Source organism: Nycticebus coucang, chromosome 6 (genome assembly GCF_027406575.1).
Source record: "Nycticebus coucang isolate mNycCou1 chromosome 6, mNycCou1.pri, whole genome shotgun sequence".
In the NCBI taxonomy this organism is placed as follows: domain Eukaryota; kingdom Metazoa; phylum Chordata; class Mammalia; order Primates; family Lorisidae; genus Nycticebus; species Nycticebus coucang.
The window spans coordinates 100,215,639-100,230,142 of NC_069785.1; the positions used below are offsets into that span (position 1 = coordinate 100,215,639).

At 40.0% G+C, this 14,504-nt stretch overlaps 2 protein-coding genes and 1 pseudogene across 5 annotated transcripts in view; 1 reads left to right on the forward strand and 2 right to left on the reverse strand.

The window, feature by feature from the left end:
- FSD2 (fibronectin type III and SPRY domain containing 2) overlaps window positions 1-14,504 on the reverse strand; it is a 60,690-nt gene that overhangs the window by 27,968 nt on the left and 18,218 nt on the right. For all 4 annotated transcript variants that reach the window (XM_053596203.1, XM_053596201.1, XM_053596200.1 and 1 more), the window contains exon 6: window positions 13,999-14,120. In XM_053596203.1, the coding sequence (XP_053452178.1) occupies window positions 13,999-14,120 (122 nt within the window). The remainder of the gene's footprint in view (window positions 1-13,998; window positions 14,121-14,504) is intronic.
- LOC128589246 (annexin A1-like) overlaps window positions 1-14,504 on the reverse strand; it is a 104,079-nt gene that overhangs the window by 16,544 nt on the left and 73,031 nt on the right. The window lies entirely within an intron of this gene.
- LOC128589248 (40S ribosomal protein S3a-like) lies at window positions 11,606-12,388 on the forward strand (annotated as a pseudogene).

The following is a 14,504-nucleotide window of genomic DNA, read 5'->3' on the forward strand; positions in this document are numbered from 1 at the left end:
TCATGATGTATGACTTTTTTGAGGATAAGCTGTAATCTATTGCTAACATTTTGTTGAGAATTTTTGCATCTATATTCATGAGTGAAATTGGTATGAAATTCTCCTTTTTAGTTGGGTCTTTCCCTGGTTTTGGTATCAGGGTGATGTTCGCTTTGTAGAACATGTTGGGGAAGATTCCTTCCTCCTCAATTTTTTGGGAATAATTTCTGCAGTACAAGAATAAGCTCTTCCTTGAAGGTTTGAAAGAATTCTTGTGTGAAGCCATCTCGACCAGGGCATTTTTGGTTGGAACCTTTTTTATTGTTTCTTTAATCTCAGTGCTTGAAATTGGTCTGTTCAGGAGCTCTATTTCTTCCTGGCTAAGTCTAGGGAGAGGATGTGATTCCAAATATTGATCCATTTCTTTCACATTGTCAAATTTCTGGGCATAGAGTTTCTGGTAGTATTCAGAGATGATCTCTTGTATCTCTGTGGGATCAGTTGTTATTTCCCCTTTATCATTTCTGATTGAGGTTACTAGAGATTTTACTTTTCTATTTCTAGTTAGTCTGGCCAATAGTTTATCTATTTTATTTATTTTTTCAAACAACAAACTCCTTGTTTCGTTAATTTTCTGAATGATTCTTTTGTTTTCAATTTCATTGATCTCTGATTTGATTTTGGATATTTCTTTTCTTCTACTGGGTTTAGGCTTAGATTGTTCTTCTTTTTCCAATTCCATGAGATGGCTTGTGAGTTTGTTGATGCGCTCTCTTTCTGTTTTTCGAATGTAGGCATCTAAAGCGATGAATTTTCCTCTCAAAACTGCTTTTGCAGTATCCCACAGGTTTTGGTAGCTTATGTCTTCATTGTTGTTATGCTCAAGGAAGTTAAGGATTTCCTGTTTTATTTATTCCTGCACCCATCTGTCATTCAATAGAAGGTTGTTTAATTTCCATGCCTTTGAACGTTTTTGTTAGAGTTGAGTTCCACCTTTAGTGCCTTATGTTCTGAAAAGATACAAGGTAAAATTTCAATTCTTTTGATTCTGTTGAGGTTTGTTTTGTGGCCTAGGATATGATCAATTTTGGAGAATGTTCCATGGGGTGATGAGAAGAATGTATATTCCTTATCTTTGGGATGGAGTGTTCTATATGCATCTATCAAGCACAGTTGTTCTAGGGTCTCATTTAAATATCTTATATCTTTGCTTAATTTCTGTTTAGAAGATCTGTCCAGCTCTGTAAGAGGAATGTTAAAGTCCCCTGTTATTATGGTATTATAGGATATCATATTGCTCAGACTGAGTAAGGTCTATTTCAAGAATCTGGAGCAGTGGATTTCTTTCTAGTCAGGAATCTCAACCCACCTGCACTCCAGGTGAAATAAAAGCCACTTTAGTTGCACGAATTGGATCTCATCTTCCTTTTTTTCTCACATCTGTGAATGATTTTATCCTTGGGTCTGGAACCTTTCATATGGTGCCTGTGACTCCCTGGAGAACAGCCCCTTTGCGGGGCTGAAAATACATCCCACTGAAGCTAACCAATTGGATCCTTATTCCTGAGAGAAGAAGAGAACCGGTGCACTCTCTGACCTTACCTAACATTCATCCATTTCATACTAAGGAGATTGAAGATTGATTACCATCCTCTTCTGGCTTGAAAAGTTTTAGCAGAGAGGAGGCAGAGCAAGATGGCAGCCGAGTAACAGCTTCCTTGCATCTGGGCACCGTGAGTCTGGGGAGTTAGGACTCCAGGCATCTCTGGCTGGTGGGATCTGCCTATCATCACCCCTGTGAAGATACAGAGAGTCAGCAAGAGACTTCTGGACCCCAAGAGGAGGACTAAAACAATGGAAAACCGGCAAGTAGTTGCGTGTGTTCAATCCGTCTAAACCCGCCCGCAACTATAAGTTCAGTAGCAGCGAGACTGCAAACCAGAAAGGCCTTACCTGTGAACTGTTTTGGTATCTTTGGACTTGGCACTCAGCTGAACTGCCTTGGGGAGAGCCTGAGCGGGAGTGCGGAGAACTTTGGCCGTTGTCTAGGGCCCCAGTCTGAGCCGCTGAGCCAGACGGAGCTAATAGTGTTTGGCTCTGGGTCACAGGCAGCCATTGTGAGCGATCTGCCCCGGCAAGCTCCTCCCTCAGGGTCGCAGAGCTAGAATTGGGTGGGAGCTGGTAACCCAGCGACCAAGTAGCCTAAGGGCGGGGTCTGAGCCGCCTTGCAGCCCTAACCCTCAGGGGCAGAGGGAGACCAGTTTTGGCACACTGGGTAAGTGGATAGCCACTTCAGCAGTGATTCCAGCGACAAGCACTTCCCTGGGAAAGCTTCTGCTCAGCAAGTGAACAAGTTCAAAGTGCCTTTTAAGTGGGCTGAAGAGAGATTTAGGGTGTCTACCTGCTGCGGTTTGAGAAACTAGCAGCCTCCAGTCGTATCAGAACTGTAATTAACATCTCATACCCCAGAAGACCACGTGTTGCCCAGACAATATTCAATAACATATACATACTGCTTTGTTTTTGGTTGTGTTTTTGTTTTTTTTTTTTTTTTGGTTTGGTTGGTTTTTTTTTTTTTGTTTATTTTGATGTTGCTGATTGTTGTTTTGTTTTTTAAGTTCAACCCTTTCCATACAGATCCTTTTTCTTTCTCAATTTTTCTAGTTTAATTATAATTTCCCATTGCTGCCTATTTCAATAATTAGAACTTCATTTTTGTTAGTGTTTCTACCGCTATTATTTGGTTTTTCCAGCAAATTTTATCCCGTAAAGTTTTCTGTTTGCTTGTTTTGGTTTGATTTATAGCATTTTTGTCTTTCCTCTCTACTTGGTGGAGGTGGGGTACTGTGTCTGATCAGGTTAGCAAAGAGCTGCTGACCTCAAGGGAACCACCCAACTGAGCACCCCCAGAAGGTGGTTTTTTTTTTTTTTTTAAGGTTGTATCAAAGTACCCTACTGGACACCTACACTGCTCTGTCTCCCTCTTTCTGTGCCTCTCTTCTTTTTGTCAATATTCCTTTTACCCACCCCCTCTCCTTTCTCTATTTTTCTTTTTTTTTTTTCTTATCACTCGGTCCTCCTTTCTTTCATCCCTTTTTTGCTCTTCAACCTTCTCACCCTTCTGGTCCTGTAACCCTTAGTCCGCAGGCACGAGAACTTAAAGAGCAAGAGGAAGTGAAAGGAAAAGTAGGGCAAGGAAACAGATAAAAGAAACCACTCATGAGGAAGAATCAGCAGAAAACTTCAGGCAACATGAAGAACCAGTCCAGAACAACCCCGCCAAGGGACCATGAGGTAGCTACTGCAGAGGATGCCACCTATACAGAAATGTTAGGAATGACAGAAAGGGAATTTAGAATACACATGTTGAAAACAATGAAAGAAATGATGGAAACAATGAAGGAAACTGCTAATAAAGTGGAAATTAACCAAAAGGAAATTCAAAAACAGAATCAAATAAGAGATGAACGATATGAAGAATATAAAAAGGATATAGCAGAGCTAAAGGAAATGAAACAGTCAATCAGGGAACTTAAAGATGCAATGGAAAGTATCAGCAACAGGTTAGACCATGCAGAAGAAAGAATTTCAGAGGTAGAAGACAAAGTTTTTGAGATAACTCAGATAGTAAAAGAGGCAGAAAAGAAGAGAGAGAAAGCAGAACGTTCACTGTCAGAATTATGGGACTTTATGAAGCGTTCCAACATATGAGTTATAGGAATTCCAGAAGGGGAAGAAGAATGCCCCAGAGGAATGGAAGCCATACTAGAGAATATTATAAAAGAAAATTTCCCAAATATCACCAAAGATTCTGACACACTGCTTTCAGAGGGATATCGGACCCCAGGTCCCCTCAACTCTAACCGAGCTTCTCCAAGACACATTGTGATGAACCTGTCCAAAGTCAAGACAAAAGAAAAGATTCTGCAAGTTGCCAGGAGTAAGCGCCAGTTGACCTACGGGGCAAATCCATCAGATTGACCGCAGACTTCTCCTATGAAACTTTCCGAGCAAGAAGACAATGGTCATCTACCTTTAATCTACTTAAACAGAAACACACCTGGCTTCAAAAGACAAATTAAAGCTCCGAGTCAAGGGTTGGAAGACAATTTTTCAGGCAAATGGAATTCAGAAGAAAAGAGGAGTTGCAATCTTATTTTCAGATACATGTGGATTTAAAGCAACTAAAGTCAAAAAAGACAAAGATGGTCACTTTATATTGGTCAAGGGAAAAATACAACAAGAAGACATTTCAATTCTAAATATCTATGCACCCAAATTAAATGCTCCCAGATTCTTGAAACAGACCTTACTCAGTCTGAGCAATATGATATCTGATAATACCATAATAACAGGGGACCTTAACACTCCTCTTACAGAGCTGGACAGATCCTCTAAACAGAGATTAAACAAGGATATAAGAGACTTAAATGAGACCCTAGAACAACTGTGCTTGATAGACGCATATAGAACACTCCATCCCAAAGATAAAGAATATACATTCTTCTCATCACCCCATGGAACATTCTGCAAAATTGATCATATCCTGGGACACAAAACAAATATCAACAGAATCAAAAGAATTGAAATTTTACCTTGTATCTTCTCAGACCATAAGGCACTAAAGGTGGAACTCAACTCTAACAAAAATGCTCAACCCCACCCAAAGGCATGGAAATTAAACAATCTTCTGTTCAGTAACAGATGGGTGCAGGAAGAAATAAAACAGGAAATCATTAACTTCCTTGAGCATAACAATAATGAAGACACAAGCTACCAAAACCTGTGGGATACTGCAAAAGCAGTTTTGAGAGGAAAATTCATCGCTTTAGATGCCTACGTTCGAAAAACAGAAAGAGAGCACATCAACAATCTAACAAGAGATCTTATGGAATTGGAAAAAGAAGAACAATCTAAGCCTAAACTCAGTAGAAGAAAAGAAATATCCAAAATCAAATCAGAGATCAATGAAATTGAAACAAAAGAATCATTCAGAAAATTAATGAAACAAGGAGTTGATTTTTTGAAAAAATAAATAAAATAGATAAACCATTGGCCAGACTAACGAGGAATAGAAAAGTAAAAGAAATAGAGCTCCTGAACAGACCAATTTCAAGCACTGAGATCAAAGAAACAATAAAAAATCTTCCAACCAAAACATGCCCTGGTCCAGATGGCTTCACTCCAGAATTCTATCAAACCTTCAAGGAAGAGCTTATTCCTGTACTGGAGAAATTATTCCAAAAAATTGAGGAAGAAGGAATCTTCCCCAACACATTCTATGAAGCAAACATCACCCTGATACCAAAACCAGGAAAAGACCCAAACAAAAAGGAGAATTTCAGACCAATCTCACTCATGAATATAGACGCAAAAATTCTCAACAAAATCCTAGCCAATAGAATACAGCTTATCATCAAAAAAGTCATTCATTATGATCAAGTAGGCTTCATCCCAGGGATGCAAGGCTGGCTTAACATATGCAAATCTATAAACGTTATCCACCATATTAACAGAGGCAAAAATAAAGACCACATGATCCTCTCAATAGATGCAGAAAAAGCATTTGATAAAATCCAGCATCCTTTTCTAATTAGAACACTGAAGAGTATAGGCATAGGTGGCACATTTCTAAAACTGATTGAAGCTATCTATGACAAACCCACAGCCAATATTTTACTGAATGGAGTAAAACTGAAAGCTTTTCCTCTTAGAACTGGAACCAGACAAGGTTGTCCTCTGTCACCTTTACTATTCAACGTAGTGCTGGAAGTTGTAGCCAATACAATTAGGCAAGACAAGGAAATAAAGGGAATCCAAATGGGAGCAGAGGAGGTCAAACTCTCCCTCTTTGCTGACGACATGATCTTATACTTAGAGAACCCCAAAGACTCAACCACAAGACTCCTAGAAGTCATCAAAAAATACAGTAATGTTTCAGGATATAAAATCAATGTCCACAAGTCAGTCGCCTTTGTGTACACCAATAACAGTCAAGATGAGAAGCTAATTAAGGACACAACTCCCTTCACCATAGTTTCAAAGAAAATGAAATACCTAGGAGTATACCTAACGAAGGAGGTGAAGGACCTTTATAAAGAAATCTATGAAATCCTCAGAAAGGAAATAGCAGAGGATATTAACAAATGGAAGAACATACCATGCTCATGGATGGGAAGAATCAACATTGTTAAAATGTCTATACTTCCCGGGCGGCACCTGTGGCTCAGTGGGTAGGGCTCCGGTCCCATATGCCGGAGGTGGCGGGTTCAAAACCCAGCCCCGGCCAAATAAAAAAAAAAAAAAAAAAAATGTCTATACTTCCCAAAGCAATCTACCTATTCAATGCCATTCCTATCAAAATACCAACATCGTACTTTCAAGATTTGGAAAAAATGATTCTGCATTTTGTATGGAACCGGAAAAAACCCCATATAGCTAATGCAGTTCTCTGTAACAAAAATAAAGCTGGGGGCATCAGCAAACCAGATTTTAGTCTGTACTACAAAGCCATAGTGCTCAAGACAGCATGGTACTGGCACAAAAACAGAGACATAGACACTTGGAATCGAATTGAAAACCAAGAAATGAAACTAACATCTTACAACCACCTAATCTTTGATAAACCAAACAAGAACATACCTTGGGGGAAAGACTCCCTATTCAATAAATGGTGTTGGGAGAACTGGATGTCTACATGTAAAAGACTGAAAGTGGACCCACACCTTTCTCCACTCACAAAAATTGATTCAAGATGGATAAAGGACTTAAATTTAAGGCATGAAACAATAAAAATCCTCCAAGAAAGCATAGGAAAAACACTGGAAGATATTGGCCTGGGGAAAGACTTCATGAAGAAGACTGCCATGGCAATTGCAACAACAACAACAATAAACAAATGGGACTTCATTAAACTGAAAAGCTTCTGTACAGCTAAGGAGACAATAACCAAAGCAAAGAGACAACCTACACAATGGGAAAGGATATTTGCATATTTTCAATCAGACAAAAGCTTGATAACTAGGATCTATAGAGAGCTCAAATTAATCCATATGAAAAAAGCCAACAATCCCATATATCAATGGGCAAGAGACATGAATAGAACTTTCTCTAAAGACGACAGACGAATGGCTAACAAACACATGAAAAAATGTTCATCATCTCTGTATATTAGAGAAATGCAAATCAAAACAACACTGAGATATCATCTAACCCCAGTGAGAATGGCCCACATCACAAAATCTCAAAACTGCAGATGCTGGCGTGGATGTGGAGAGAAGGGAACACTTTTACACTGCGGGTGGGACTGCAAACTAGTACAACCTTTCTGGAAGGAAGTATGGAGAAACCTCAAAGCACTCAAGCTAGACCTCCCATTGGATCCTGCAATCCCATTACTGGGCATCTACCCAGAAGGAAAGAAATCCTTTTATCATAAGGACACTTGTACTAGACTGTTTATTGCAGCTCAATTTACAATTGCCAAAATGTGGAAACAGAGTAAATACCCACCAGCCCAGGAATGGATTAACAAGCTGTGGTATATGTATACCATGGAATACTATTCAGCCATTAAAAGAAATGGAGACTTTACATCCTTCGTATTAACCTGGATGGCCGTGGAAGACATTATTCTTAGTAAAGCATCACAAGAATGGAGAAGCATGAATCCTATGTACTCAATTTTGATATGAGGACAATTAATGACAATTATGGTTATGGGGGGGGAACAGAAAGAGGGAAGGAGGGAGGGGGGTGGGGCCTTGGTGTGTGTCACACTTTATGGGGGCAAGACATGATTGCAAGAGGGACTTTACCTAACAATTGCAATCAGTGTAACCTGGCTTATTGTACCCTCAATGAATCCCCAACAATAAAAAAAAAAAAAAAAGAAAAGTTTTAGCAGAGAAAAAAAAAAAAAAAGAATCTGGAGCATTTAAATTGGATGCATAAATATTTAGAATTGAAACGTCTTCTTGTTGTATTTTTCCCTTGACCAATATAAAGTGACCATCATTGTCTTTTTTGACTTTAGTTGCTTTAAATCCACATGTATCTGAAAATAAGACTGCAACTCCTCTTTTTTTTTTTTTTTGCAGTTTTGGCCAGGGCTGGGTTTGAACCTGCCACCTCTGGCACATAGGGCTAGTGCCCTACCCCTTTGATCCACAGGGGCCACCTGCAACTCCTCTTTTCTTCTAAATTCCATTTGCCTGAAAAATTGCCTTCCAACCCTTGACTCAGAGTTTTAATTTGTCTTTTGAAGCCAGGTGTGTTTCCTGCAGACAGCAAATTGATGGCTTGTGTTTTTTAACCAGTCAGCCAATCTGTGTCTCTTCAGTGGGAATTCAAGCCATTAACATTTATTGAGATAATTGATAAGTGTGTAGTGTTTTACTCATCTTATTTTGTGAGAGTCCCTCGCTTAGTTTTTTTTTTTTTTTTTTTTATTTTAGAGACAGAGTCTCACTTTATGGCCCTCGGTAGAGTGCCGTGGCCTCACACAGCTCACAGCAACCTCCAACTCCTGGGCTTACGCGATTCTCTTGCCTCAGCCTCCCGAGTAGCTGGGACTACAGGCGCCCGCCACAACGCCCGGCTATTTTTTTTTTGTTGTTGTTGCAGTTTTGGCCAGGGCCGGGTTTGAACCCGCCACCCTCGGCATATGGGGCCGGTGCCCTACTCACTGAGCCACAGGCGCCGCCCATAGTCCCTCGCTTAGTTTTATCTTTTGCATCAGTGTGGAAGTTAGGTTCTGTCCTTTAGTTTCTGAGTTCTTACTTTGCTGCTGATCCATTGTGATGTTCAGTGTGTAGAACAGGTTGATGTATTTCCTGTAGAGGTGGTCTTGTTGTGGTGAATTTCCTCAATGTTTTTATGTCAGTAAATGATTTGATTTCTCCATCAATTTTAAAGCTTAGCTTAACTGGATATATAATTCTGGGCTGGAAATTATTCTGTTTAAGTAGATTAAAGGTAGATTACCATTGTCTTCTTGCTTGGAAAGTTTCATTAGAGAAGTCTGCAGTCACTCTGTGCATTTGCCCCTGTAGGTCAACTGGCACTTACTCCTGGCAGCTTGAAGAATCTTTTCTTTTGTGTTGACTTTGGACAGGTTCATCACAATGTGTCTTGGAGAAACTCAGTTAGAGCTGAGGCAACCTGGGGTCCGATATCCTTCTGAAAGGAGTTTGTCAGAACCTTTGGTGATATTTGGGAAATTTTCATTTATAATATTCTCTAGTATGGCTTTCATTCCCCTGGGACATTCTTCTTCCCATTCTGGGATTCCTATAACTCGTATGTTGGAACGCTTCATAAAGTCCCATAATTCTGTCAGTGAACGTTCTGCTTTCTCTCCTTTTCTGCCTCTTTAACTATCTGAGTTATCTCAGGAACTTTGTCCTCTACCTCCAATATTCTTTCTTCTGCATGGTCTAACCTGTTGCTGATACTTTCTATTCCATCTTTAAGTTCCCTAATTGATGGCTTCAGTTCCTTCAGCTCTGCTATATCCTTTCTATATTCTTCATATCATTCATTTCTCATTTGATTCTGATTTTGGATTTCCTTTTGGTTATTTTCCACTTTATCAGCGGTTTACTTCATTGTTTTCATCATGTGTATTCTAAATTCCCTTTCTGTCATTCCTAACATTTCTTTATAGGTGGAATCCTCTGCAGTAGCTACCTTATGGTCCCTTGGAGGGGTTGCTCTGGACTGGTTCTTCATGTTGCCTGGAGTTTTCTTCTGATTCTTCCTCATGAGTTATTTCTTTTATCAGTTTCCTTGCCCTAATTTTCCTTTCACTTCCTCTTGCTCTTTAAGTTGCTGTGCCTGTGGACTAGGATTTCAATGAGTCCTTTTGGTACAGGACCAGAAGGATGAGAAGGTTAAAGAGCAAGAAGGGATAAAAGAAAGAGGAAAAAAAAAAAAAAGAAAGAAAGAAAAGAAAAAAGAGAAAGGAGAGGGGGTGGGTAAAAGGGAATATTGATAAAGAGAAGAGAGGCACAGAAAGAGGGAGACAAAGCAATATAGGTGTATAGTAGGGTACTTTGACACAACCTTTAAAAAACCCCAACCTCTGGGGGTGCCGGGTTGGGTGGTTCCCTTGAGGTCAGAAGCTTTTTGCTAGCCTGATCGGACACAGTACCCCAACTCCACCAAGTAGAGAGGAAAGATAAAAATGCTATAAATCAAACCAAAACAAGCAAACAGAAAACTTTTATGGGATAAAATTGGGGAAAAAAACAAATAGTAGGGGTGGAAACACTAGCAAAAATGAAGTTGTAATTATTGAACAAGGCAACAATGGAAAATCGTATTTAAACTAGAAAAATGGAGAAAGGAAAAAAAGCAAAGAAAAATCTTTAGGGAAAAGGTTGAAATTAAAAAACAAAACAACAACAACAACAAAAACAAAGCGGTATATGTATCTTGTTGAATATTGTCTGGGCAACAGGTGATCTTCTAGGGTATGAGATGTTAGTTAATCACAATGCTGATACAACTGGAGGCCTCTGCTGATTTCTCAAACCCCGCAGGGTGGAGACCCTAAATCTCTCTTCAGCCCTCTTAAAAGGCACTTTAAATTTCTAAACTTGGCTAAGCAGAAGCTTTCCCAGGAAAGCACTTGTTGCTGGGATCACTGCTGAGGTGGCTATCCACTTACCCAGTGTGCCAAAACCGGTCTCACTCTGCCCCTGAGGGTTAAGGCTGTAAGGCGGCTCAGTCCCTGACTTTAGGTTGCTCAGTCACTAGATTACTAGCTCCTGCCAAATCTTTGCTCTGCGACCCTGAGGGCAGAGCTTGCCCGGGCAGTTCTCTCACAATGGCTCCGCAAGGCCCAAACACTATTAGCTCCATCTGGCTCAGTAGCTCAGTCTGGGGCCCTAGACAATGCCCAAAGTTCTCTACACCCTTTCCCAAGCTCTTCCAAGGCAGTGCATTGAATGTGAAGTCCAAAACAGCTCACAGGTAAGACCTTTCCAGTTTGCAGTCTCACTGCTGCTGTACTTACAGCTACTGGCAGGATTAGATAGAATGAACACACGCAACCACTTGCCAGTTTTCCACTACTTTTGTCCTCCTCTTGGGGTCCAGAAGTCTCTCGCTGACTCCCTGTGTCCTCAAAGGGATGATTATAGGCAGATCCCACCAGCCAGAGATGCCTGGAGTCTTGTCTCCCCAGACTCACGGTGCCCAGTTACAAGGAAGCTATTACTCGGCCACCATCTTGCTCGGATCCATTATCCAATTTTTTCATGTGTAAATATTCACAAATCAAAGGCTCTCTTAAAATCTTTTATAAGCTTTTGTTTTCTGGGGTTTTTTTTTTGACACAGAGTCTCACTATGTCACTCTTGGTAGAGTGCTATGGTGTCACAGCTCACAGCAATCTCAAACTCTAGGGTTTAAGCAATTCTCTTGCCTCAGCCTCCCAAGTAGCTGGGACCACATGTGCCTGCCACAACGCCCAGCTATCTTATGTTGCAGTTGTCATTGTTGTTCAGCTGGCCCATGCCAGGTTCGAACCTGCCAGCTTCAGTGTATGCTGCTGATGCCGTAACCACAGTGCTACAGGCACTGAGCACCTTTATAGCCTTTTGGCTCACTGAGCACCATCATGGCAGTTGACAAGAACAAGCGTCATACGAAAGATGGCAAAAAGGGAGCCAAGAAGAAAGTGCTTGATCCATTTTCTAAGAAAGATTGCCATAACGTGAAGGCCCTGCTATGTTCAATACAAGAAATATTGGAAAAACACTAGTTATCAGGACTCAAGGAACCAAAATTGCACCTGATGGCCTCAAAGGTCATGTGTTTGAACTGAGTCTTGCTGATCTGCAGAATGATGAAGTTTCATTTAGAAAATTCAAGCTGATTACTGAAGATGTTCAGGGCAAAAACTGCCTGACTAACTTCCATAGCATGGACCTTACCCATGACAAAATGTGTTCTATGGTTAAAAAATGGCACACTATGATTGAAACTCATGTTAATGTTGAGACAAATCATAGTTATTTGCTTTGTCTGTGCTGTGTTGGTTTTACTAAAAAAAGCAACAATCAGATAGGGAAGACCTCTTACACCCTGCACCAACAGGTTCACCAAATCCGGAAGAAAATGATGGAAATCATGACCAGACAGAGGCAGATGAATGACTTGAAAGAAGTTGTCAATGAGTTGATGCCAGACAGCATTGGAAAAGATATAGCAAAGGCACATCAATCTATTTATCTTCTCCATGACGTCTTTGTTAGAAAAGTGAAAATGCTGAAGAAGCCCAAGTTTGAACTAAGAAAACTCATGGAGCTTCACAGTGAAGGTCGTAGTTCTGGAAAAGCTACTGGGGATGAGACAGGTGCTAAAGTTGAATGAGCTGATGTATATGAACCACCAGTCCAAGAATCTGTCTAAAATTAAGGCTTTTAATAATGACAAATAAAGTATCCTATTTGTGAAAAGAAAAAAAAAAAGATCCTTCATCTTTCTTTGGCATTAGTTGTAACTCTCCTCCTATTTCTAATTTTATTTATTTGAGTTCTCTCTTTTATTCTTAGTCTAGATAAAGGTTTTTGATTTTATTTATCTTTAAAAAAACTGTTTTGTCGATTATTTTGTTTCATTCATTTTTGCTCTAATGTTTATTTTTTCCTTCTTTCTCCTACACTTGACTTTAGTTTGTTCTTTTTCTAGTTCCTTGAAATGTAAAGCTAGTTTGTTTGAGATGCTTTCTTTTCTTTAATGTAGGCACTTTATCATTATAAATTTCCTTTGTACTGCTTTTATCATAAAGTAAAAGATATCAAGTGTTGGTAAGGATGGAGAGAACTGGAACCCTTATACACTGTTGGTGTGAATACAGAATGATACAGCCACCATGGGAAACAGTATGGTGGTTCCTCAAAAAAAAAAAAAAGTTAAAAAATTTAAAAAAATTAAAAAATTAAAATTAAATTAAAAATAATCCAAGCTAGAAAATTTTGAAAGTAGTGGTAACAGTTACATGACAGACAATGCAAATATAATTAATGGCACTGAATTACATATTATATACCTAAAATTGTTAAAATGGTAAACTTTATGTTACATATATCTTACTAGAATAAAAAATTCCTTATTTACAAGACAGAACAAAAAAAATTAAAAATAAAAACGGTAATCCAAGCATGGTAGCTTATAACTATAGTCCTAGCTACTCAGGAGGCTGAGGTAGGAGGATCACTTGAGCCCAGGAGTTCAAGTACAGCCTGAGAAACCAACAACATCTCACCTCTAGGAAAAAAAATTAAAGATAGAACTATCACATGATCCAGTAACATCATGTCTGGGAATGTATCCAAAAAAATTGAAATCAAGATCTCAAAGAGATATCTGACTCCCATGTTGACTGCAGCATTGCTTACCACAGCCAGTATATGAAAATAACTTACAGCTCCATGAGCAGATGAATGTATAAAGAAATTATGGCACATACATGCATACACACACATACATAGGAATATTATTCAGCCTTAAAAAAGAGAATTCCTACCATTTATGATATGAGTGAACCCAGAGGACATTCTGCCAAGTGGAATATGCCAGTCACAGAAGGACAAAAACTGCACAATTCTACATGTGTGGGCTATAGAAAACAGCCAACTTGGGTGGCACCTGTGGCTCAGCAGAGTAGGGCGCTGGCCCCATATTCTGGAGGTGGTGGGTTCAAACCCAGCCCCGGGCAAAAACTGCAAGAAAAAGAAAAGAAAACAGCCAACTCAGGGAAGCAGAGAAGAGCATGGTAGTTGCCAGGGCTGAGGAGAGGAGGAAACAGGGAATTGTTGCTCCGTGAGTATAAAGATTCCGTTACACGGGGTGAGTGAGATCTGGAGATGTGCTGTACCAGGTAGCTCCTATACTCAGCAACACTATACTGTTGTAGATCTTATGTTAACTGTTCTCACCACAAGAAAAAAAAAAAAACAACTCCCAGAAACCTGAGCTTGCCGTGACGCACATGGGTGAGATACACACCTGGAACAGTGTTAATGGAGCCCATTAGCTGCTCCACATCAGAGAAGTCCAAGGTCTGGTCTTCAAAGTCAGGTTGCGTGGAGATTTCCATGTCTGTCTTTGTTTTCAGGAATCTCCCAAGTCTGTTGGTATAAAAAGACATGCTGACAAGAATGGAGGGATGTTCTTCTCAGGGGACATCTGCAGTGTTACTAGTTGTGAACAGAGAAGACCTTTTGCTGACTTTCACTTCTTTAGTTGAACATGCTGTTGGCTGCTATTTGGTGGGACTAACCTCAAGGTCACCAAAGGGGATGTGTGGGATTGGTTTGTGCCTTTAAGGAGGAGGAGAAAACGTAGGGTCATGTCAGAGGGTGGGTGGACAACAAAACCCAGACCCTGGAAGTTCCCACTTCCAAGTCACTCCCAACTCTAAAATGGATAGAGCATTTGAACTCTCTGGGCTTCCTCTCGGCCAAGTGCCCTCAAGTTTCTGATCATGGGACTCTGGGTCTCCTGGCACCTGC